The 24,197-nt window shown below is 45.9% G+C and overlaps 1 protein-coding gene across 2 annotated transcripts in view; it reads left to right on the top strand.

Moving 5' to 3' along the window:
• The window catches only part of BACH2 (BTB domain and CNC homolog 2), a 150,569-nt gene that overhangs the window by 95,931 nt on the left and 30,441 nt on the right, over window positions 1–24,197 (top strand). For both annotated transcript variants that reach the window (XM_050709701.1, XM_035559479.2), the window contains one exon: window positions 3,872–4,126. In XM_050709701.1, coding sequence (XP_050565658.1) covers window positions 3,884–4,126 — 243 coding nt within the window. In that variant the 5' untranslated portion in view covers window positions 3,872–3,883. The remainder of the gene's footprint in view (window positions 1–3,871; window positions 4,127–24,197) is intronic.

The raw sequence follows: 24,197 nt of genomic DNA, 5'->3' as shown, positions 1-24,197 counted from the left end.
ATACTAATAGAGCAGATCAGAGACATGACTTCCCCGTGCAGAAGCCATGCTGCTTTGTCATGATGGTAATTTGCTTGGTTAAGTGTTCTGTACCTTTGCCATGATCTAGACGTACCTCCTCATCTAATTAGCCCAGTTCTGATGCAGAACTTTCTGGTCTCTCAAGATAAGATTTTCTCTCCCCTAACATTTCCCTTTCAAAACAGGCACGGCGTTGCCTGCCCTCTACTCTTATGCGACTGGAGCTGGTTTTCATGCTAGACAGTGTATTTTTGGTAGCAGCTCAGGCGGCTTGTTCATACGTTCCTGGAGAGTTCAGGGCAAGTGCCAGCCAGAACAGACAGCATGCTGCAAACCAGAGGGATTCGGATGTTCCACGAGTGACTTCTTTGCACTCCAGAGGTCTCCTTTGCCCTCTCCTTGCTGCCCCTGCAGCAGGGCTCGGTGCCATCTCCCACCAGGCACTGTATAGGTGCTGTGTAGGCAAAGTTCCAGTTTTCTTCACTGAGGTTGCAACTTTTTTTTTTCTTTTTTTTTTTTTTTTTTTCTGGTGAGGTTTCAATGGTGCTTTCCTTGCCCACAATAGTTCCTGCTGTTTTCTGGAAACTTTTGTTTCAAAGAGGCTTTTTCTGGCAGCATGGTGACCTATATGCAAACAAATGCGCAGCATGTTCTTTTGAGCTGGAGAAAGGCTTGCTAAGTCATTCTCTCTTTAGTATGAAGGAATAGCAAGTGCGTGACAATGATTTCCATGAAGAAGGCTCTGCAAACTCAGCATAATACTGAATTCAGCTAAAAATTACGCATTTTGAATTAACAGTGTATGAAAGGGTTCCAGCGCTGCTTGCTGCAGGGTTCAGAGCCTGAGTCCCTGCTTTTCCCTTCCAAGGAGAGGAAGAAAAAAAATGATGAACTCTGCTAATTTTCTTGCTACTACATGCCAAAACCCTAAGGTGACCTTCTCCCTTTGCACTCTAAACCCTTTCTCTGTGAAAATGGGCGACACACTTCCCAGTGCAGGGCTTCTGTCCTACAGGATAAAGCCCTCTTGGATAGGAAACACCTCGTGCCTGGGGGTCATTCAGTCAAAGGCAGATCATGGAAAAGGGAAGGCGGTAAATCACCTGTGTTGCAAGATTAGAAGCTGGTAAAAAGGTGGTGCTGAGCCATAGCCCAGCCCCAGCTTCCCCGTGCACAGTGCACCATGCAGGGACGTTCGTGCCAGACTGAGGTTGCTGCTGCCAGGCAGGGCATCCACACAGCATGGATCTGCTTTTGGGAAGACCGTGGCTTCAGGGGAGCTCATGGAGTCACCGCTGTATTTAAGGACAGCAAGAGCACCCAGAAAGCGCAGTGGTATAAGCAGTTTGGTATAAGGATGGGGGTCCTTCCTGCAAGCATAGCTGGGGACCCTCTGGAGCGGAGGCTATGGTGTGCAGCCCCAGCATCGCAGTAGCACACATTGGTCAGGTTTCCTAGCACAGGAGGCAGGCTCCCTCATCAGTGGGGAAATACACCATGGTATTTTCAGCACTTCACAGGGCATACAACTAATCTAAGAAAAAAAAAAAGGCAAAAAAAAAAAAGCACTTGATGAGAGCTGTAGTTAAAAAGTAGGAAATTACTAATTAGTAACCAAGTAATTCAGGGTTTGATTCACACAAATTGCACTGTTACCGTAAAAAAAGGATCGCAATTTCAGGCAAACAGTGTTTTTTATTAAAAAAAAAAGGCACTGAAAGTGTAATTGGTGTTCTGTTCATTACCTGCCAGGTTTCAAGTTTCGTGTACATTTCGTCACCATCTGAGACTTACAGGCAGAGGACGTGCCTGGAAAAAAAATTTAAAGCTTTCCCCGTCGCATTGTCATTTGCAACTCTCAGGTTTTCCCACTAGATTGTTCTTGTAAACTCTTGCATTTCATAGCACGCAAGAGTGACCACTTAGAACATCATTATAACGCTATCGTTAGCATCAGAGCTCAGTTACACAGAACGCTATGAGTGGGATGAGCCAAGTATCATTTTCTCTGTACCTTAACGTAGTACTAATAAAATGATTGCTGTCAATTCTTCTCGGTAGTGCCAGTGTATGAGAAAAAAAAAAAAAAAAAAAAGGATTTTCTTCTGATTAAGAAATTCAGCCTGTAGCATAGAAAAACAAAAAATTTCTCCCTCCCGTACCTGTATGCAGATAAATAAGTGGATTTGTGTCTTTCCTCTAGATATGGAGTCAGTGAAAGGATGGTGGGTACCGAGTTGTTTGTTTGTTTTTCTGTTAGTGTAGGCATTTCAGCTGTATACTCAGAAACGTAGCATGAGTCAGCGGTAAACGTTGAAAATACCAGCTAAAGAGAAGCTGCAAGCTTCTAAGAATTCCAGTATTAGAGTTCTGTAATGTTGGCAAAAATACCTGTTTTGTAGAAAGAGCCATCATAGGTGCTGACTTACAAATCCTGTAAACTTGGGATGACGGAATTTCATTGAGAAGTCTAGTATATATTTACAAGCAGCACGCGGGTCTTCTTAAGTCCGTTCTTGCCTAGATTATCGGTATCTTTTGAGCAGTGCCTTAGGAAAACGGTGTCCTTATTTGAACACATAGCAAAAGAAACAGTTTGAAGTCGTTTTGTGTCTACTTGTGTACCTGTATATTGTACTAGCAAAGGAAAACGCTGCAAAGCTCCACTTTAAAAAAGTGACATGGGAGGAATTTTGCTTCCACTTCCTACAGGAGTCAGATATTTGCAGTGCAGCAGAATTATACCAACACACCCTGCTCTGTCACCCTTGACACTATGTGCTTTCCAGGAGGCAGTTGTTTGCAATAAGGAGAATAAATTATTCCTTAAAATACTTAAAGTTTGCATGTTTGCACTAATTTACTCTTGGCAGCAGCTAGACTAATACATACAAATAATCCTTTTTCCTACGTAAGCCTTAAAACAAGTGTTCAGTTTGTTTTGGGGTACCTAGCGTGTTCAGATACAGCACAGGGTTTTCACTTTCTTAGTCAGAAAAACTGAAACAGGAAAACACTGCAAAGAGCATTCAGTCTGGTGCTGAGTAGAAAATTTTGCGTAAGAGAAAAATGACTTCAGTGTGTCCGAGTGCTAATGGGGCTCGCGTGGTATCGGGCGTTGGGGAACCCGAACCCCTCAGCTCCACCACAAGCCTGATCCCCGTGTTCAGAGGCGTTGTGAGCCCGACGTGCGTCAGAAATCGCAGAACGGCAGACGGGGAACTTCCTAACTCACACGCTGGTAACGCGTGTCGTGCGTCCTACCGGCGTCTGGTCTGTTGTCAGCACGGGGAGAGGTGTCAGCGGGCAGGAGCAGCCCCAGCGCCCACGTGCTGCCCGGCTGCCCATAGCTGGAGCTCCGCAGAGGTCAGGGGATTTTCCTGCGCCTGCGGGTCTGGAATTCAGGAACTGCTCTTTTCTGTAAATGACATTGAACCACAAGTGAATGTGTGAAAATCTGGAAGTGGATTTCCTCTAAAGCCACTAAACGTCTCCCTCTCCCTTAAGGCTTAAAATCTCTCTGATTCTGCCTGAGAAATGAGGTCACCACAGGCAGCAGCTTGTCCCCATCAGATACAGTCTCACCTTGCCTTTCACTTGAGTGGAGGTCTTTGGTGTAACCATGCGGCGCTCTCTGTCCGCCTGAGAGCAGGCTGGGGTTTTGCGGGTTTTTTCCCTTATAATAAAAATAACAGAAGCAAGGACAAAACCCCTTTTTTCACTATTAGAAGACACGACAGTCATTCTCGCCATTTTTGCTAAAATCTTCTGAAATTCCCCATGCGATGTTGTTGCGTTGACTAAATCAAGCGCGGCTCCTCACTGCCTCGTTGTGTTTTCTCTGCTCCAGGGTGTGAACGGCATGTCTGTGGATGAGAAGACTGACTCCCCCATGTATGTGTATGAGTCAACGGTGCACTGTACCAATATTCTCCTCTGCTTAAATGACCAGCGCAAGCAGGATATTCTCTGCGACGTGACGCTCATCGTGGAGGGGAAGGAGTTCCGCGCCCACCGGGCTGTGCTGGCCGCCTGCAGCGAGTACTTCTTGCAGGCCTTGGTAGGGCAGACGGAAAATGACCTGGTTGTCAGCCTGCCAGATGAGGTACAGTACTGCCACCGTCCCGCAGCCCGCACGGAGCACACACCCGCTCTTCACCACCCAGGGACGAGGCGGGTGGGTGCAGGTTTTGGGGCTGCGGCTGTCATTTTGGGGTTGGGGTGGGCTGAGGATGAACGTGTTCACACAACCTTCCTCACTTGAGAGGGCAAACCTCACCCACATTCCTCACATTTACAGCAGCTGAGCTTTAAAACACTTCATCTGAAAGAGCCCTACCCAACCAGGGGTTGCTTAATTACTATCTGTTCATTCAGCACGTTATCAGTACCCGAATATTCTTGTGCTCTTCCAGGCAGGAAATTTGAAAGGGGTCACTTAGCTGTTAGACAGCAGGTTATTGTCGAAAAATTATGTGAACTGGCACATTGTTTGGAGTCTCATCGCTCATCATGGAACCGCCTCTCTGGCAGTTCATATCCTTGTTCTTCTCTTCCCCCTTTCCTGTATCCCATTCAGCCTTGTTCCCTTTCTCTTCCCTTCACAAGCAGTTTGGGATTTAATTGCTTCGGGCCTTGTGTTTTCCACTAAGAAAGCACCAACACATTCTGTCACAAAGCAGGATTTTTCTCATGCACCACAGCTTACACATCAGGAAGCCAGGGGACGTAGAAAATATATACCTCACTGGAAAGTTCACTTTATTTTACCACAAAATCTCACTGGCTGGCTTCCACCCCCACTGTAATTTCCTCACAGTCCCACGGCTGCGATATCGCAGCTACCATAGGGCACGCCAGTGGCTTTGCTGTGACAGGCAGGGAGATGCTCGCATGCCAGCAGGGGCTGCCATCCCCCACTGACGTGGCACTGCCTGCCCTGTGTCCCCTGCTGGTGCAGGTGGCACAGGGGGTGGCGATGTCCCCTGGGGATGGGAAGGCAGTCACTCGGTGAGGAGGTATTGTGGTGTACAGCATGAGGCAGAGGGTTTTCTGGCATCATTTGCTTAACGCCCATGAAGAAGTATGGGACGTTTTTAAGTGATGACAGGTCCTGAAGTGTCACACACCATTTTTCCCCCTCTGGTTTAGCTCTCTGGAGACCTCAGTGGCATCGTGATGTCGTCACAATGCAAGGTGGAGAGCATTAGAAGAAGTAGGTCACCGGGCATGACTTCATGAGTCCTGACACTGAATATTACTCACGAAGAAATTTCAGCCCAGACGTTTTGCATAGGAGTTCAGATATATCGCAGAGGACACGCTAAGATGCACACTATCATTCGGCGCTGTCCACTAATAATTTCCAGTGGAAGAATCGTGTCTCAGGCAGTGTTGCATAGCTTTCATGCTGCAAAGCAAGGGTGGGAGCAGAGAGGTGACAAAACGTGCCAGTGGTACACAGGTATGAAGGGACAGGAGAGCATCAGACCTCTTCTACAAAGCCTTGGCGAGACCTCTTGGTTACCATATGTGATTTCTTGGATTGAGATGTTCAGAAGAAGGAGACAGGTTTAAAGGAGGAGAAAAGACCACGGCAGGTTCACCCTGCTGGAGTGATGACTGCAGGGACCTACAGTTCCTTGCATTGGTCTGTACCAGCTGGCTTCTAGTAAAACTAGATTGGAAATTAGCAGATTTTTAATCACAGCAGTAGTGAGGTGCTGAGCCCCTGGCCAGCGAGAGGAGTAGGGCGATATAGAGGGATCGTGCTCTGTCTGCCTTTGAGACCAGAAGACAGGACTTCATAACACAGTCCTGTGTTCTTATGATACTAAGGATTTAAAACACAAAGATTTGTCTTTATGTGTGTTTTATATGGCATGCTATATAAAAAACATTCGTCCAGTCCAACCACAGATGATTTCTATTTAAGTGAATCCCATTTGGATAAATGAAGTATCAGGGTTTTACATTTTAGAATATATCTCAATGAAAGATTGAAAAGCCTTAGTGAGTTAGGGTTACAGCTCAGTTGCTATTACAGCTCCAGCGAAGACTGTGGATTCACAGAAGCAATGAATCCAGGTCCTAAGGTTTTTTCATTACTTTGAAATCGTCATGCTCCACCTGAGAACAATAGGGTTTTTTTGCCACATGCATCAATCAGTTGCAGAGCACTGAGGCTTTACCTTTTTCATGCTGAAATAGAACGCTTCTGGCCTACCAAAAAGGATATGTACAGTTACTAATGCCTAATTGTACAGATATTTTCCATGTGAAAATTAATTGCTGATAACCCCACAGAGTCTCATTTGCTCAGTGACTAATTTATTAGAAAAGCTATGTGTGAGGTGGTCAGTTAAATAATTTCCTCTCAGATGTTAGTCACTGAGGGTAAGGAGAGCTGCCAAATGCAGATTGTTTCTTCTCGATGATTCCTTGGTTTGAGAGCCTCTGCCTCCGGTGTTGCTCTACTTCAGAGTGTGCAGTTGGGTAGATGCCTGTGCTTGGATATGTGAAGTGCCTCCGACAAAGAACAGTGTCAGAGCTGCTCACAAAAGGAACTGAAACACTCATGTTTTTAAGAGCTCATAGAGCAGAGGGAAGAACCACCTTATTTATATTACATTAAAAGAAGTTAGCAGGGTCTTTTTCAGTTCACAAGCTAATGGCTTTTCCTAGGGCTGTTGTTTTTTAGTCCATGGTCTGCAGAGCTGTGGGAGCCCATGAATTATTTCTAAAGGTATCTGTGAAAAGTGACTTAATTTGTCACATAGGGGTTTATACCACCAGTGGAAAAATTTCAGACAAAAGTTAAACTTTTGTCTGGCCCAGTGTCCTGGGCCAATGCATTGTTCATGCTTAGAGACAACTTACGTTGGCACGCAGTTGTTACAGAAAGACAGAGATTGCAAATCATTTTTTAAATACAGTCTTTGCAGTTCAAATCTTTCCAAAAGGTGACAATCACTCCTCAATGAACAAAGATGTTTTAAAGTCAAACATACAAGCATTGCATTTTAAATTCTGGTGTGGTTTGAAAACTGCTAAAGTATGCAATTTTGGAGAATAAGCATTTGTTATTATTTCTCAAAGGTTTCATGTTGGTGCTGGACAAAGCTTCATATGTAAAGCTTTTGCACTCATGTAGTGTTGGCATGAAGGAGCTAAACATGAAAACAAAAGAACTTCTTTTTGATTATTCAAGGCAGTAAATCTGCCTCTGAAGACTGGTTTGCAGACCTTTTTTTCACTTCATAGCATGTTGGGGTCTTTTTGTTAATCTGGCATCCAGACATTGTTAACTGTTGTCTAGCAAAACAGTGAACAGATGTTTTTTTACATTATTTCTTGTTTATATCCAATTACATGTGAGTGCAGCCTTTACGATATGCCCGTCATTTCAGTGGTGGGACCTTGCACGCATGCGGAATTGTGACTACTTGAACTTACCGTGTTTCAAATCAATGTAAAACCTTGTGTCAGACATTTCATGTCAGTTCAAGTGTGACTGAACGTGCCTCAGTTCAAACCTTTTCCTGATCAACTTATTTAAACTAAGTCAGTATGGAGCTAATTTTGCACTGATTGAAGAGTTTCCATAAACCCTTTCATGCCGACATCAGTAATACGATTTCGTACTACACCTCTTTTTAAAGCAACATATTTTAGTGTGTAGATAAGCGCTTGGAAAAACAGCCACGTAATAACAAGTGCTCAGATGTGGCTGTGGCGTGTGAAGTGTCAGGACTCAGAGCAGAGTCAGGGATGGAGTGTGTCAGCTGCAGCTGTGTACAGCTAATAAAAAAGGACCCTGTTAGCTCTTAACTTCTACTCTTTCCTCTTCATCTGCAGTTTTGGTAAACAACTAGAACCTCGTGTGATTTTCAACCTTGGTATTTTTCAGCAATTGTGCAGTTTTCATGTAGCAGCTGCTGCTAAATGCAACCTAAAATTAATATTTTCCAAGACTCGAGTTTGAAGCTGTAAAGTTACTCATTCAATCCGTACCCCTAACTGTTGTTTTGTTTTATTTAATCACAAAAACTGGTCTTCCTTCCTTTAACAAGGCACTTAATTAAGCTTTTAATTCATGATAAGAAGTTAAATGGCACTTATGAGGCTTTTTTAATGGTTTCCACTTCCCATCCAGATTACAAAAAAAGGTGTGATAGAGAGGCATACACGGCTGTCAGCCAAGGGTATTGTAGGTCATGCCAATATTAGCTGGCAGCAGGCCATTATCCAATTAACATTGCTTCATCGCTGCAAGTAATAGCTCTTGAGTAGATGATTGAGTCATTCATGCTGTAGTGGTACTCTGCTTTACTTGAGCAAGAGCCAGTGCTCCGCAGAATAGGCTTTTTATTCGCTATTATTACCTGCCTCGCTTCGCTAATAGGAGCGCGGGGGGAACAAGTCTGGCTGGCCGAGCTGAAAGCCGGAGGCTGGACAGAGGAGCACCGTGTCCACAAGCACCATCCGTACTCGCCTTGCTTTCTGAAAGCTGAGGCTGCCATGAGATGATGAAAACACAGGGGCGGCAACAACAAATAAAGCCCCCCGGTTGCGTGGGATTCCTGCAGCTTGCAAATGAGATTACTGACCTTGCTTGGATTTTCATGACTTTGGGGGTGTACCTTTGGAAACAGCCTTCACCCAGTTATTCCAGCACCAGCACGCCTTTCTCTCCGGTGACATTAAACGCGGGTCTTCTGAAGGAGCTGACCGAGCTTTCAGTGGCACTGGTCCGATACTGTGATGTGCATTATAAAAGCAGCATGCTTCTCAAGTGGGTTGGTTAGTTTTATATGTAACCCTCAGATTTCTTCAGTCTGTTTCGAAGAGTGGCTACCGGTGGTTTTTTTCAGTGCAATGAAGTGTCTGCTAGGAATGATGCCTTCCTTAATATTAAATTGAGTTGTCTGTGGCTTACCAGTCTTCCAAGGGGCAAAGGGAAGCAGCATCTCTTTAGGAAGGGGGTGTGTGATGTGCTTGTGGAGCCTTTTTGGTTACCTGCACAGCTTTTCCTTGTGATTAGCAGACTGATGTTCACAGTAGCACACATGCCGAGCTGCTCTGCGTCCTTCCTGTTCTGCCGCTCACCAAAGGCTGCTGTGAAACCTGCTGTTTCCCCACGAGGTCCAGCCCTGTGAAATCTGTCATCTGTTTCTTCGTTTGAGAGGGGCTAACCCCCTCACACGGTTAATCTTCGCGAGAGGGAGGCAGGACAGGAGATAGATTCAGGTTCAAGGCTGGCAAAAGCTGCAAGTGTTGGAAGGCGAAGGCACGCGGCACCCTGGGTGGGACGGAGCCAGGCATCTAACATTAGCATCGCTCGCCGCTGACAGGGAGGAGAAATACTGGCAGCTGTTAACCATCCATGCCAGCCTGCCAGCCTGAGGAAAAAAAAAATGCTGGGAATTAGCCAACAGAAGATGATTGGGTTCAGGGGAAAATCAAAGGCAGGATGCAGGAGGTCAGCTATTACATACCCCGCTGGCTAACGGCAATTACTATTCCTTTTTATCTCTCTAAGAAATAAACAATATTCTCTTACTTTGTCTCTTTCCTCTCTCAGTGCGCTGTGTATAAGTACAAGTGTAATATCAGCAAGGAACGCGGTGACTGAGCTGGGATTGCTCTGCACAGGAGCGCGGAGTGAAGGAGGTGATAAATGTGGGAAAGGCGAGCAAAGGGGCAAGGAGCAACTGACTGCCTGCAGCTCCGTTTCCCAGCTGGAGGGATGGTGTTAGCAGCAGGGAACAAGGAAAGACCCTTTTTCTTTGGGACCCGGTTAGTATTAGCAATAGCTAAGGCTCCTTCTCAGCAAAGGGGGAGTGTTAACGTGGTTTTCTCTTTGCATGCCTGCATCAGCCATCGATGTTCCTCGCAGATGGCAGCAGTGGTCAGGGTTGCTTCTGCTTGGGCTCAGGAGGCGGCAGTGACCCAGAAGCCTTCTGCTGCCACCCCCACCTCTATCCGCAGGGCTTTTTGTAGATCGGAGACAAGAAGTTGTGTCCGTCAGGCCTCAAACGTGTTCACGCTTCAGCCTCACCCCAGCAATGCCGCTTCAGTGAGTCCATATGGATGGAAGTTGGGTCTTCGGTTGCCTAAATTCCTCCTAGGGAACGTGTTACGTTTCCTGTCGATTTTGTAGTGCTGACACCACGCAGAGTGACTGGAGGCTGTGGATCTGTATTAAGGATAAAGCTGAGCACTCTGGTTCTTTTTGAGGTCTTAAGTGACATGATACTAATGCACAGGAAACCATGAGACAGAAACGTATGTTGTTTTGTTTGTGTTGCATATATAGCACAGTACGAGACACAAATGGTGTATTTTGTTTCTAGCAGTTGAGCAATAAAGCAGAAATGAGACTGTCACGATGTAATATGAAATTCCATCCATGTCATGCTGCAAGGGCTCCCAGCGCTGCCCGATTTTTCATGCCTCAAGTGCGATGAGGAAACTAGCCACATTCTGCACGGTGTAACTCCCATTATTTTATGATGAGACATGTCTCGCTGTTGATAACTCCCTGATCCTTTTTAGTGGAGAAGAGTAAAATACATCTCTGTTGTGTTGTGGGGCTTAAAAAAAACCAAATAAACAAAAAAACAACACATATGCCTGTTAAGGGGAGCAAATCTTGCAATAGCTCTTTTCCCTCCCTTTGCTGGTAGTTGTACTATTCATTTATTTATATAAGTAAGCATATAAAAATGTACTGTAAAAGGGGATATTGAGATTAATGCACAGAATGAAATTCACCAATTCACCACTGTGATAAGTGGGCTCAGTTTCGTTGCCTTTGTTAGACCTGTGCCTGTTGACTGGTGTAAGCCTGCCTGGTTGACTGGCTGTGAATCAAAAAAAGTCTCAAAAAGTGAATCTTAGAGGCAGACTACACTACAGGCAGAAGCAGAAGCAGTAAGCATGCACTGTGGCATATTAACGGGAGGTGTGTTTTGCTGTATTGAAGTATGTATTTAAGCATGAATGAAACTGAAGTGGCTTAACCATGCACTGGAACAGGCTGCCCAGGGAGGCTGTGGAGTCTCCTTCTCTGGAGATATTCAAGGCCCGTCTGGACGCCCACCTGGGCAGCCTGCTCTAGGGAACCTGCTTTGGCAGGGGGGTTGGACCCGATGATCTTTCGAGGTCCCTTCCAACCCCTTCAGTTCTGTGATTCTGTGATTCTGTGACTGTGAGTTATTCCTCGGTGCTGGCAGTGCTCTGGACCTGTGGTCTGAAAGATTTCCTCCTCTCCTCCCCCCTTCACCTTTGGTTCTCTTACCTTTTCTCCCTCCAGAATAAGCTTAGATTTCCTTAAAGGTTGGAAAACCAAGTATCTGCTCTTTTAAGAGTCCAGAAATACCGAGTGTTTGCCATTTGAAAAACTGTCAGATAAGCCCAGATAAGACACCCCTCAGCATCACCACTTCTGAGACCACAACATGTAAGGTACTTTCTGATCCTAGTACCAAGGTTTGCTTCATTAGTGTTCCCAAGACCCAAAGACGATAAGGTTTTATCTCTGTACAGCACTTTCTGACAAGGATTCCCCGGTGAGTAATGTTACACAGGCTGTTTTTCTCAGCTACCAGTGAAATTGAGCACGGTACGAGGCGGAATATGGCATCTATTCAAATGATGCATTGCAGCAGTCAACAAACATGAAGACCAGGAAGTATGGTTCAATTTGGAAGTGAAATACAGACTTTAGGTGAGCAGAAGGCAATTGAACCTTACTAGGATTTGGGAATGACATGCTCTTTGTGAATTTTATAGGCAGGCTGTTGGTGTTTTTTACAGGAATAAGTAGACACTTGCTGTTACATGTACGATGCAAGCTCTGAACAGAGAAAAGGCTGATTTATTCCAGTTCAGGTATTTCGTGCAGCACTGAATTTTCATCTGTACCACTTTATGGGAGACCGCCAGCAAACAGCTTCAAGTCCCAGCTCAGTCTAACACTACTAAAAGCAGTGTCCTTGGGCACTTTATTTACTTTACAGAAGTTAAAAAAAAAAAAAAGAAAAAAAGGGGGGGGGGAGCAGCTGTACTTGGTCAAGCTACAGATCCTTCTAGCCCAGTCTTGGACAGTTTTAAAAATGAGATTTAAATTGTCTTAAAGCTTGAGAGGAGGCTTGAGTGGTTGTCTAAAGACTTTAATAAAAAGAAGGCATCACGCATATCTCAAGGAAGAATGCTTTAATCTACTGGAGAAAGCTATCATGAGAGCCACTGGCAGCTGTTCTGAAGCCAGATGAAATTCAACTGAAAATACAGCATGTGTTTTTAGCAACAAACTGCTCAGTGATGTGTGAGACTCCACATCTTTTCCTAACAGTAAGGTCAATTGCCTTTGTGAGGGACATGCTTTATACACTTGAAGATGAAGTTTGGTGCTCAGTGCAGACGTAGCTGAGTGGAATTTAAGGTCCTAAGATAACACGGATCAGAGTCGGTAATAAACCTCTCTGTCCTTCACTTTGCCTAATCTGACCTTAAGAGTACTTACAGGTAGTTGTCTGTTCCCTGCATAAATGAGTAGCTGAAATCTATTTTTCTTTATTTTTTTTCCCCTTAAAGTTGGCATGATGCATATTTTGGGTCACCAGAGTCAGCCAGTGATGGGGTCTTCTAAAGTCTCCGGAGTCTCTGTCAGCCAGTGACAGAGGCTTTAGAAGACTCTGTGGAGAAGGTTAATTCACAACTGAAATGGCAGCGGGATTTTCCTGCTGTGACCCAGGGACTGCCACTAGCCTGGGGCCCACAGTTAAAATAGCTATAGCTGGTCTGAGGAAGGCAGAGAATCACAGTACTAGCACTTGCAGTCAAACCATTAAATAAACAAGGTGTCACCGAACAGCTGGAATTGAGAGCTGTCAGCTCTGAAGTTAAATAATGGTAAGATAAAACCTTCAGCAGTAGACTTTTGAGGTCTCTTGTGAACGAGTAAAATACTGTCATCACCTCTCCGCGAATGCTGTGGTGGAGGCTGATGCATCAGACAGGAATTACAGCACAGGTCTGTGCATCAGGTCAGTGACGATCAAATCACCTTGTGTGAACCGCTCAGATACGTTTACCTCTCTCTAAGCTCTCTGTTCATGTTACCTCACATGGGCTGACCCACAGCTGGCAGAGCTGCTGCTCTGAGAGCAGCCAGCGTATCTGAACCCAGACCTTACAGGTTATCACTCCTCAGAGAGGATTTCTGTCTTATTTTCTTCCCTCTGTATCTATTAAGCGTGCAGGAAGCATTGAGGAGATTTTCTGCTTAGAAGACGAGTTGCAGTATTTCTCAAGAAGAATGGGGTAAGATGGAGCTGCTGCTTATCTGTCTGATTGGTCCTGGGGGATGGATGGACTCAGTCCTGGTAGATGGGAGCTGTGGCTTTTCAAGACCCCCAAAACACCAGGCATCTTTGTTTTGGTGCTGAAGCAACCATATTTGAGCAACCTGATCTAGTGGAATGTATTCCTGCCCTTCGCCAAGGGGGCTGGAACGAGATGGTTTTTAAGGTCCCTTCCAACCCAAGCCATTCTGTGATTCTATATTTAGTATTGCATTTGGGTTTGGTAAGACACCTTGTCCACATCATTCCCTGCAGCAGCTCCTCATTGTTTGAGAAGAAGACCTCAGGTTGGTCCCTTCAGTTTGAGAGCTCTCCATTTCCTTGTGACAGCGCTACTGGATGACCAGCACCTCACCTTGCAAACCTCAGCTTTAGGTAGAAGCTTCTTGAAGCTATTGTTCTGTGTAAGAACAGGTCCTCGGAAATTTTTCTTCCCCTCACCAGCATTTGGGAGGCACAGTTAGCTGGAGCCAGAAAGTAAGTAAGGGAAATCAAAGTGTATGGATTTACTGGAAAGAGCACAGAGCGGTTTGGCAGGTGTGACCCGGGATCAATTCAACAGCGGTTTTGGATTCTTTGTGCTTCCTTCTGCTCCCACGGTGTCAGATATACTTGCTGAAGGCAGTGGGTTTACTGGGGTAGTAAAATAGAAAGGAGACCATCCAAATAAATGGATCGACCCAGCAGCGGGTCTGAGCAGTGCTGATGGGTTAAAGGGGTGTAGGCATCCAGTGCATTGTGCATCAAACACTTTGCAACACTCCGCTTGTATGTTTGCTTGCTTTTGAACTGTGATAGGACCGAATTCCCTACTTTATGCATATACCCCCAGAGTGGGTGGGGATGTAGTATTAGCATTTCAAGGTAAAAAGACTACATTTAAAGAAAAAAAATGTCCACACAGATGTTGCCAGGATGGTTCTCAGTTTCAGCAAAAAATGCTTTTGATGAAGCAGCCTGGGATTTTTGTCAGGCTGTCAGCTAGCAGGCTGAGGCCACACATTTGCCTGTATAAAGCTTTTGCCCGTGCTTGTGGTATGTGTGTTTTTCTTCCTTTAAAAGTAAAACGTGTGGTCCTCTGTTTCAAGGGCCTGCAGCTAATAAGAAACAAGTCTTAAACAACTCTAAAAGCAAAATATCTTTCCATCTCTGACCACACAGCTGTAGTACACCGTGCGTAGCCACCTCTCTCTCCATAGGCACAGGCAGCCTTCAGAGAAAATTTCCCTGTCAGGGGATTCTTGTTCAAGTAAAACAGAATAAGCTCAAGTTATTTCCTGTTTCTTTCAAAGGACAGGGTTGGAGCCAGTAACCTTTCAAGACAGGAAAAAGCTGGGTAAAGACAAATTCTGACAACTTCCCTTCTGCTTTCCACAGAGGACTAGTGCTCATTTCTACTTCTAGTAGGGGAAACTGGACTTAAGGTGGATGCATCTCTCCTGTCATTCTATCTGCACGTTGAATTGAACGATGTTTTTTAGCTTGTTTTTATCTGACTGCAAATAACCATGTTCCACACTGTATGCTATATGGCATTTTTTTCTGGACATGAAGCAGTTCCTGTCTATTCCTTGAAATTATTAGCTTTCAGGAGACTGGACACATCAAGCCAAGGCTCTGTTTTAAATGCCTGAAATCCACATCACAGGTTCTGCGTCCTTTTCAAAGATGAGCCTCATCGTTCTCTTGCAGGATTTATTTCACCATTATGCATGAACTTTCCAATTGCAAACCTCCATTGAGAGGACACAGGCAAGTAAATTGTTGAAGACAAGCATTTGATCGCATTCGGACTCTTCCTTTGGCTGCTGCAGAGCTGAGGTGACCCTAGCAGGAACCACTGGACCTCCTCTTCTGGACCTCCTCCAAGCAGGTCTGTAGAGCAGACCGATGCTGTACGCCATAAGCTGCTCTTCACAGCACACTCGAAGGGTTTTGAGTCGTTCCCAGCCTTGGGGACCCGGACTGTTTGCATCATCTGCCCTCGGACCCTTAGCTTTGTTCTCACATACAGTTTTACTCTGAGTTTTCTGGTGAGCTTACACTCTGGTTCTGAAACTGGCTTTCTGAAGAGAAATCGCCATAGCTAAAGGAGTGGGAGAATTCAGTCATTTCTTGTAATTGTGCTTTCTATTTCTTGTTTGCCTCGTTTATGCAGTACTAAAGACCTCTAAATACTCACTTTCGGGAATGGGTGTTTTCCTCTAACTAGCCTTTCCCTTTCCCAAAGTGTTCTGATTGCAGGTAGAGGAAGAGAAAGGGTCAGGTGTCACACGTGTTCTTGAGAGACTTTAAAGGTGCCTTTGCTATTTTAAAGAGTGGAAATAATCAACATTGTTATAACTGTTTGACCAAAGTGTTTCCCTCCTGATATTAAAATTCCTTACAGCAGAGTTTTTCATGAGACCTTTTTGTAGCTAATTGTCTGTGTTGTTGTTTTTTTTTATATTATTATTTTATTATTTTATTTAAGGGAAGGATGAAAGTTGATCTGTTTTCAGGTTGCAACCCTTGCCTGTTTGTCATCTAGATATGCATTTACAGGAGTCAGTTACTGTCTGTTTCTACCTTCTCCCCATAGACAAGGTGTGCGCCATCGTTGTCTACAGAATGTTTCTGGACCAGCTTGCTTTTGTGTCTGTGCCATTTTCTAGTACCAGTTGCATCCTGTTGTGACTTCAGTAGCGCTTGAAAGAACAGAAAGTTGTTTTGGGGTCGGGAGGCAGACAGACCTTATTCACATGGCTAAAACCTTCCAAAGTCCCCACAGGGGTTCTGCTGCAGAGCGGGGGGGATTTGGGCTCTGCATTGTGCAGGGAGCCAGCTGTCCCCTGTGCTGGGACTCCTGTCCTGGTGCCTTTGAACACGGGGTCCCTCCAGCACTGAACGTGGGGAGGGCTTGAAGTCTACTCGCTCTTCAGGAAAGCAGCAACCCCGTGGCAGGCTGGCATTTCCCCACCTCTGTATGCACGTAGCATTGGCACTTGGATACCCATGCTCAATGCCATCAGCTGCATATCGTTCTATTCTGGGGAGGGTGAGAGCAGTGCTGGGAATTACACAACTCCTAAAGGTATCAGCTTTACTCCTTTTACCCCCAAGAGTTAGTCCTCGCCTTAGGTAGCTATTGCTAAGGGTATCAAGGGAGAAGAGTCACTTTTTAACAAATCCAGACGGCAACAAGAAATGCTGTGGCTGTGCATCGAGTGACTGTACTTGTCATTTGGTGTTCGTATGGCTGATCAGGTCTCCGCACTTCCCCAGTGGTCGGATGTGCCAGGTTCTTTTAAAGGTCGCTGAGAAGCCTTTATGGCAAGTGGAGTAACCCTGGCAAGGTCCTGCATTGCACTGTGCCCTGCCCAGCATTCCTGTCGTTCTTGCCATTTCCTGCCTCTGACAGCAGGGCTGTGGCTTGGGGCAGCAAGTGCATTTTGTACTTCCCAAACGAACGATGTTAAAGACGTCGTTACTTGTAAGGGGTTTTACTGGATGCTGTGGATTTGCACTGGGGCGAGGGGATTTTTGCTTTGTGTGACTACGGGCTGTTTTGTGGGTCTGTTTTATTTCTGCTTTCGTCCTCCTGCCCCTCTTTTACAGAAACACAGCATGGCTGAGGTAGGAAGGGACCTCTGGAGGCCATCTGGTGCCAACCCCTGCTCAAGCATGGCCACCCAGGACCCTGTCTCTTCTACCTGCAACGTTAAATTAAATATAACGTAGCAATACATTTAGACAGAGACAGCACTTGGCCATGCCAGTTCCCCCGTGGCTTTACACTGCTAGCTGCAACACTGCAAACAAATTCAGAACTGGCTTGGCCAGCAGTTCCCCCCAGCTATCTGCATGTTAGCTCTCCAGGCTTTATTTTAACTATGCTATTGGAGACTGTGGAGTCACAGTCTCTGTCTAATTGTTATGCATGAATGGGAAATATTCCTGTACTTATTTGCATTCATTAGCTGTTGGTAGTTCCTCTATTGAGGTCTCTAGCCTTGTTTTTACAGTGCTTTTGGCAGTGTTTCTGCACTTGGTGTGTGAATTTTTATGATCTGTTGCATGTTATTCATGCAATTTCCTGCCCTGTAATGGTATCAGTTTTCCAGACACAGAGGAATACAAACTAAAACCCAGGAGCCTGCATTAGCATAAAATGTCCCAGTTCTGTCAGTTTGATTAATTTGTCTCTTTGTCTCCACTCTATATGATAAGTGCTATTAATGGTTGCAACACTTCATATGTCAAAGTCTTTCTTCCTAATGACTTGAAAATGTGGTTTATTTCCCTCTTTTTTGTATTATTTTTCTCATTTAGCATTCCACTCAAGTATAGATTTATGCCATGCTCTTTCATTATCTTACTGGTTGCAGGACTGGAGTGATTACATATGGTGTAGGGTATGAGCAAAGATGCAATCCCAGGGGCAGCAGCTGCTGATGCAAGCTGAAAATAGATCCAGCGTATGCTCAGCACTTTTCCCAGAGGTCTTTTATTTATTAGTAACAGTCTTGGTACAGGACAGCTTGGACCCTCATTTAGCAAGATGACTTTTTGCCTTTCAAGAACAGTGCAATGACTTTGCTCTATTTACTGACTGCTGTGTAATTTTTTTTTCACTGCCTCCTATCGAAGTAGTGACTTAGCCTAACATAAATTGTAATATAATCCTGATTTATAATGGAGTCAAGAAACAACAGGCTCCATTTGAAGTAATGGAACTTGACAGATCTAAGGTTTAAATTAAATAATCCTATTTGTAAGACAGTAGTTGTACATGGTACACTGATTTAAAATGAACTTCAGTTCTTCTTTAGCAATTCCTTTACCATTCCCAGTGTTTTCCCTTCCACAGGGGCTTCTTGGGGAACAGAATTCATTTCTGTGTTTGCCTTTGTAAACACGTGTGGAACAGTGCATCGTTTTCTTTCCCTCGACAAAGAAGCTCTCATGAATTGTTTCACAGAAGTACTCTTTAATTAAAGAGGAAAAATTAATGTAGGTGACTTATTCAGGGCAAGCCACGTCTAACCTGCTTAGGTGGCCAGAAGAGGCCAACTGCTGCGAAGGAGGAGAGGGAGGATGCTGCGGGGGAAATGCGGAGGAATGCTGCAGCTCGGCTCTTCCCCGCTGATGAGCGGAGGTTCATCCTAGCCCTGATTTTCATGGAGGGGGCAGATCACCTCCTGCGAGGTTTCCTTCCCCTGCAGCTGACAGATGGGGGCAGGCGAGGCTACGTGCGAGCTTCCTCCTGCCTCCGTCTCCCTTGCGGTGTACTGATGGGGATGGCGAGAGCGCCTGCATCCCCGTCAGAGGGTGAAACGTAGCTCTTTGGGGACGGGAGGAAGGCAGAAGGTGGGGTTAGGGGAACAAAAGGCTTATAGCGGGTAGCAGAGACCAGGCAGGGAACATGAGATGCTGGTGAGATGGGGACACAGAAAAACGGCTGTGGAATAAAAACACTGAAGGCACGTTGCAGTGTGTTTCTGGCACAGATTAAGGGAAGCTATTGTAGAAAATCCTCTTTCAATGCTCTTTCAGCATTGCATTTTTACCTTCCTAGTTGCATTTTGCTGCTGCTGTCCCTGTCTTTATTTTCTCTTTATCTTCCTCTTACCCAGCTGGTGGCCCTTTCCCAGGAGCCTGATGCACACCCTCACCCAGGGCCAGGCCTGCACACTCAGAAATGGCAGAGCTTGATAACATGGCTCCTGCTCACCATGTTTCCCTGCTGTCACCCTGAATCATCAGCTTCCCTGCCAGACCTGATGGGGAAAATGTCCGTTTTGCATCCATTGTGTTCAGGCATCGCTGGTTTTCCTCAAAGCGAAGAGGTCGGTCCTGCACCCCGGCAGGAGTCTGCCCGGAGGGTGTCAGTGCCAGCCATCGCTGTTGTCCCTCCCTGCTGGTGGTCAGATATGGTTGTGGCAGCCCGGTACACAAGAGCTGAACAAAACAGGGTCCTTGCCTTGTGCTTTTGTGGGAAAACATCTTTGAATGAGATGTGACAGATCCACAGGGCCAGGCTCAGGGAGGGAAACCTCTCCTGAACCAGGGCAGCATCCGTGTGAGAACAGGATCCTCGAAATGGAGCTTCAGCGTGACTGCCCCACAGTGAGCAGCTTCAGGGCCTGGGAGGGACCTTATTTCTCTTCATTTTAATGAGCTCTGCTAATGAACAGATGAGGAAAATAATCAACCTAAATCAACCCCCACAAGAAGCAAAGGGGTGAAGGCCGCCCCTGACCGCTGGGGAAGGTGTTGCTGAGGGAACAAGCCAGGGGCTCCCCTTCCCACCCTGCAGGCACTCTCCTTCTCTCCAAGTCATTAAGAACTCTTTCCCTCCTTGGCTTGCAGGGAAATAACAACTTCTGTTAATTAAAAAACGAGCCCAAGTTCCCCACTGATGGCATTGAAGAGCAGACCTTGGGAGCATCACTGGGTACTTCAGGAGAAATGAGCACAGAAAGCAAAAGCGCGGCAGGTCGGAGGAGGTTTCCTTCAGCAAACAGCATGGGCTTCAGCTGGGATGTAAAAAGCAGTGAGGCCCGAGAATAAAGGTCTGCAGGAAGGGTTTAGAGTTTCTGCCCACATACAAAGGCAGGTTTGACTTCTGTGACTCCACTGCTGGTGGCTTCCACCTGCCTCAGGCAGAAGTGTGTGGTGGTTAGGGGCCTGGGTTTCTGCCCTCAGAGTTAATGGGACTGCATGCAACAGGGCAAGGTGGCAGAGTACATCCAATTCTGCAAACGTAGAGCTTCAGCCTGTGCTGCTTGAAAGACACTAATTTAAAGCGTCTTTATAAAAATAAATAAAATAAAACAGAAAGAACCAATTCCAGGCTGATTCAGTATGCAAATAAACTGTTTTTCATTACTCACAGCACACATAAATGCGCACTGGTGACTGAGACAGCAGAATAACACTTTACTGTTCATTATTTTATCAGACAGTGATAATTGTAGTTAATATTTTCTTAGTAGTGTCTCTGAGAGTTTATTTATGCTGTTAATAATCTGAGCATCTGTAATGATGTTGGCTGCCAGAACTGTAGCCTTTTAGAAGCACTCTAGTGTGGCAATAATACAACGGTAATAGAAATCCAAGGAGAAAATGATCTTTTCAGAGCAGATGGGACTAATTCACTCCCTTTCATACATGTTCACCTTCTCTTGCCTCTTTCTCGCAGTATCCTGTGTGGGTGCATGTGAGCATATATCAACACACACAAGCACAAATAGCTTTAAAGTCCTGACTCCTACCCTCCCAGGACAGGAAAGCTGCAAGTTAGGCTGGAAATGATGCCTCTTTTCCATTTGGAGAACATTTCTAAGGGTCTTAGGGCAGGTGACATTTTCTATGCCTCACTTTCTGTGTAGGTCTTCAAAATCCTATGTATGAAGCGGGGAGGAGGGAATCAGGTTGTGGGGACAGTACGAGGTTGTGGCACTGTGGGGATGCCGTGGCCACATCACAATGCTGGCTTTGAGCAGGTGTGAGTGCCTCTACGAGGTGCAAGGTGGCCGAGGTTGTCCTCCTCCCTCCAAACACCCTGAGCCAGCAGCGGATGCTGGAAGACCAACCTGCCGCACTCCTCACAGAGATAAATCTCAGCAAAAAGGCAAACGCCTCTGATTTTTTTTCTGGTGAGATTTATGGAGCCCAGCTAGCCTTTCAGGCCACCACAGGAGGAATTAGCTGCTCCGTGCGGAGGACAAGAGGGGACCAACTTTGCCAGCTCAGCAGCGGCTGTTCTCCTTACAAACCTGCTGAGCTGAGCTAAGCGGGCGTCGCTGATGAAACAGGAACACCAAGCAAGGGAACAAAAGCCACCATAACCCTCAGCTGTGTCAGCAGCAGTGCAAGAACAAAAACAAGGTGAACATGGAAAAATCGCCTGTCCGAATACCGGAAATTAAAAGGCTGGGGGAAGAGGGGAAGGAAGACTGGAGCAAATGCAGCATTTGGCAGTTTTTGTTTTAAAAATGCAATGCCTGCAGGAAGCCGGGATATTTACCCAGGGTTTCAGCCTACAATTAATAATTGTAATTGCATAGTTACGTCGGAATAGCAAAGCCCTTGACGTTACGTTCCTCCCACAGCCCAGCAAAAGCCTCTCTGGCTTCAGAGCATTATGGGACTTGCTGGGCTCTGCTCCCTGCACGAGGAATCCCAGGGTTTTGCACACTGTGCCATGCTGGCGTGTGCTCATGGGAAGTGCTGGAAGCGCTGCCTTCCTCAGCAGCGGCTCCCGGCTCTTGCCAGCCCCGGGGGAAGCACCGCAGAGCATCCGTGAACTGCAGCGGGTGTTACCCAGCCCCGTCTCCTGAGCCTGCTGCTGCCCCAGCTCCTTTGTCTGTCTCAGATCCCTTCCTTAGAGTGCAACCTGGTGCTTTTCCAAATTACACACCGGACTGTCTGTTTCTTCCTCCCCTACGCTATGCAAAGTACAGCAGTAGGGTTTGTGGGGAGATTCCTTGCTGTGAAAATAATTGCTGTGTATTTAGTACGCTGTACTATGTAGTTTGTTCACATAAATAAAATCTGCCAGGCTTGGGAAAGAGGAGTATTTGTGTCATTTGCAGGTCTTTGTAATTTCTTTGTATTGTTGTGTCTGCATGTGTATTAATTGCAGCTTCAGAAACTCTGAACCACTCCTCCAAGCACCCCCTGAATTAACAAATGTCTACATTTAACTTCATTTTCTTCCCATTTTGATATTTGCTGATGTAACTTGCAGGCTTCTAGAATTTCTCTTTTCATTCTAGAAGTTCTCAAACTGCCTTTTGTTTTCCTTTTTCCTCCCCAGTTTGGCTCATGATATGAACCTAAACAGATCTTTCACAGACTTTTCTGTCACAATTTATATTCCGTGAAAGCTTTCCCACTCCTTCCTTCGCCCTCCTCACTGCTCAACACTTTCTCTTTTTTTTTTTCTTTTTTAATCTGGGGGTCAGTTTAGTTTTCCCTTTGCAAAAATATGGCACTGATTTAAATTTTAAATCACAGCTTCACTTTATTTCTGATGATGCTCTTGCATTAAAATCTGTTCTGTTTCCTCCCCGCTGGTTTCAGCATGGATGGCGTGTGCATCCAGGGAACGTTTCTGCTGAGCAGTTCACCTGTGCCTTCCTTCGTTACTGCGTTCCACGTCTCTTAAGGTGCAAGCTGCATTGGAAAAACAAATGTACAGCAAACCACCAGACACGAGAGCCGTATCTTCCTTTGCTTTGTCTTCCGCTTCATGCCTGAGTGTTTAAACTGCTCGTTAGTGCCACTGGTTTTTATGTGTTCTTTGTTGATTCAGGCATGTCATAGCTGAGTTGGTCCTTCGGAGAAAGTAATCTGAGACATGCTTGTCTCTGGTTTTCTTTCTAACACCTCCACGTGCAGTCTAGAAGTTCACCTCCAGGCTTTCTCGCCTATTCCTGCCTGCAGGTGCTCTCCTGGCTGTACTTGCTGAATTTTCTGTGTTCTCCAGCTACGCCCTGGGCAGACTCTAGCATCAGCAACATGCACCAAACTGCATAATTAGTTAGGAAAATCTTGCCTCCTTCCTCTGGTGTTCATTAAGGTGAAAGCAGGCCGTTTTCTCCAGACAGCAGCACTTCAGCTGTCATTCCTCCAGCTTGTCTTACAGGCACTATTCATTGTTCAACACATCAGTGTGTGACTGTAATACGAGTTACGGAGCGAGGTTTTTACAATAAAATCTGCTGGGCTGTGACTCGGAGGAGCAGACATGTGGGCAAACATCCCCCCGTGCCACACATACCAGAGGGTATATACCAGTGCTCAGCTGTGGCCAGTCAAACCTAGAGCCCTTGGGCTGGGTGTGCCAGGGGACATCTGCCAGGGACCGATGGATGCTTTGAGCAGGTGTGGTGCAGGCAGTGCTCCCCTGCTGTGGAAAAGCACCTCATCTTCCAGTCCTGTAGCATTTCGGTTTTGCAAGTGTATTCTTCTATGTGTTCTGTAGAGATGCTTCCTGTTACCTGAGCAGAAGCCTCTCAGCAGCAAAGTATTCACATTTCTGCATGGTGATTTCTACCTTTCCTCTCAATAAACCGTGTGTTTTCTGGAAAGCGGGATTTGGGAAGACTGAAGCTTGTGGCTAATTCAACAAATGAATTTTCCCTGAAAATGTGGGGGGACAGGGAGGGTGCTGACCATCCCCGAGGATACTGTCAGGATTTCCAGAAGTAAATTCTTTGTTCTCATTTGAAACCAATCTCACTTTTGAAAGGTCAAAATAATTTCAGCTGGACTTCAATAACTCCACGATGAAATAAAAATTGAAGGCTTAGATTGAAACAAGCACTGCAGTTGGATCGGAAATTAATTTATTTTGACTTTTATTGCTTTCAATTGTTTTAATTTTGTTTCTAAACCATCTTCTGATTCCGTCTCCCCCTTTGGCTCACCTGGTATTATTGGCCCTGTTCGCGGGGACCTGGGTGAGAGCTCTTCCAGGCTGGTGCCACTAGCACAGTGAATTTGGTCTGGAAAAACCCAGGTGTGTGGGTTCCTCAGCTCTTGCACGCCCTCCCTGAGTCGCACATAGGCGAATGCTGACCTAACCAATAATGCCAGCATCGATCCCCGTGCTGCTTACGCCATCCTTGCTCTTGGCAATCAATTCTGCACCACTTGCCCCGCTGCCGGCGCTGACGCACTTCTCGCAGAGCCGTAGACGCAGTTTACAATCGTTGGTTTCTGCCCCCGGGGCACAGCTGCAGCGGGTGACCTCTCCTTCCTCCCCGGCTCACGTTGCTCTGTCGCACCCGCCACCGAGGATCACCGTGATGCTCT

The sequence above is a fragment of the Cygnus atratus genome, chromosome 3 (assembly GCF_013377495.2).
Source record: "Cygnus atratus isolate AKBS03 ecotype Queensland, Australia chromosome 3, CAtr_DNAZoo_HiC_assembly, whole genome shotgun sequence".
NCBI lineage: Eukaryota > Metazoa > Chordata > Aves > Anseriformes > Anatidae > Cygnus > Cygnus atratus.
The sequence above is the reverse complement of the archived record's forward strand: the minus strand, read 5'-3'. Positions and strand labels throughout refer to the sequence as shown.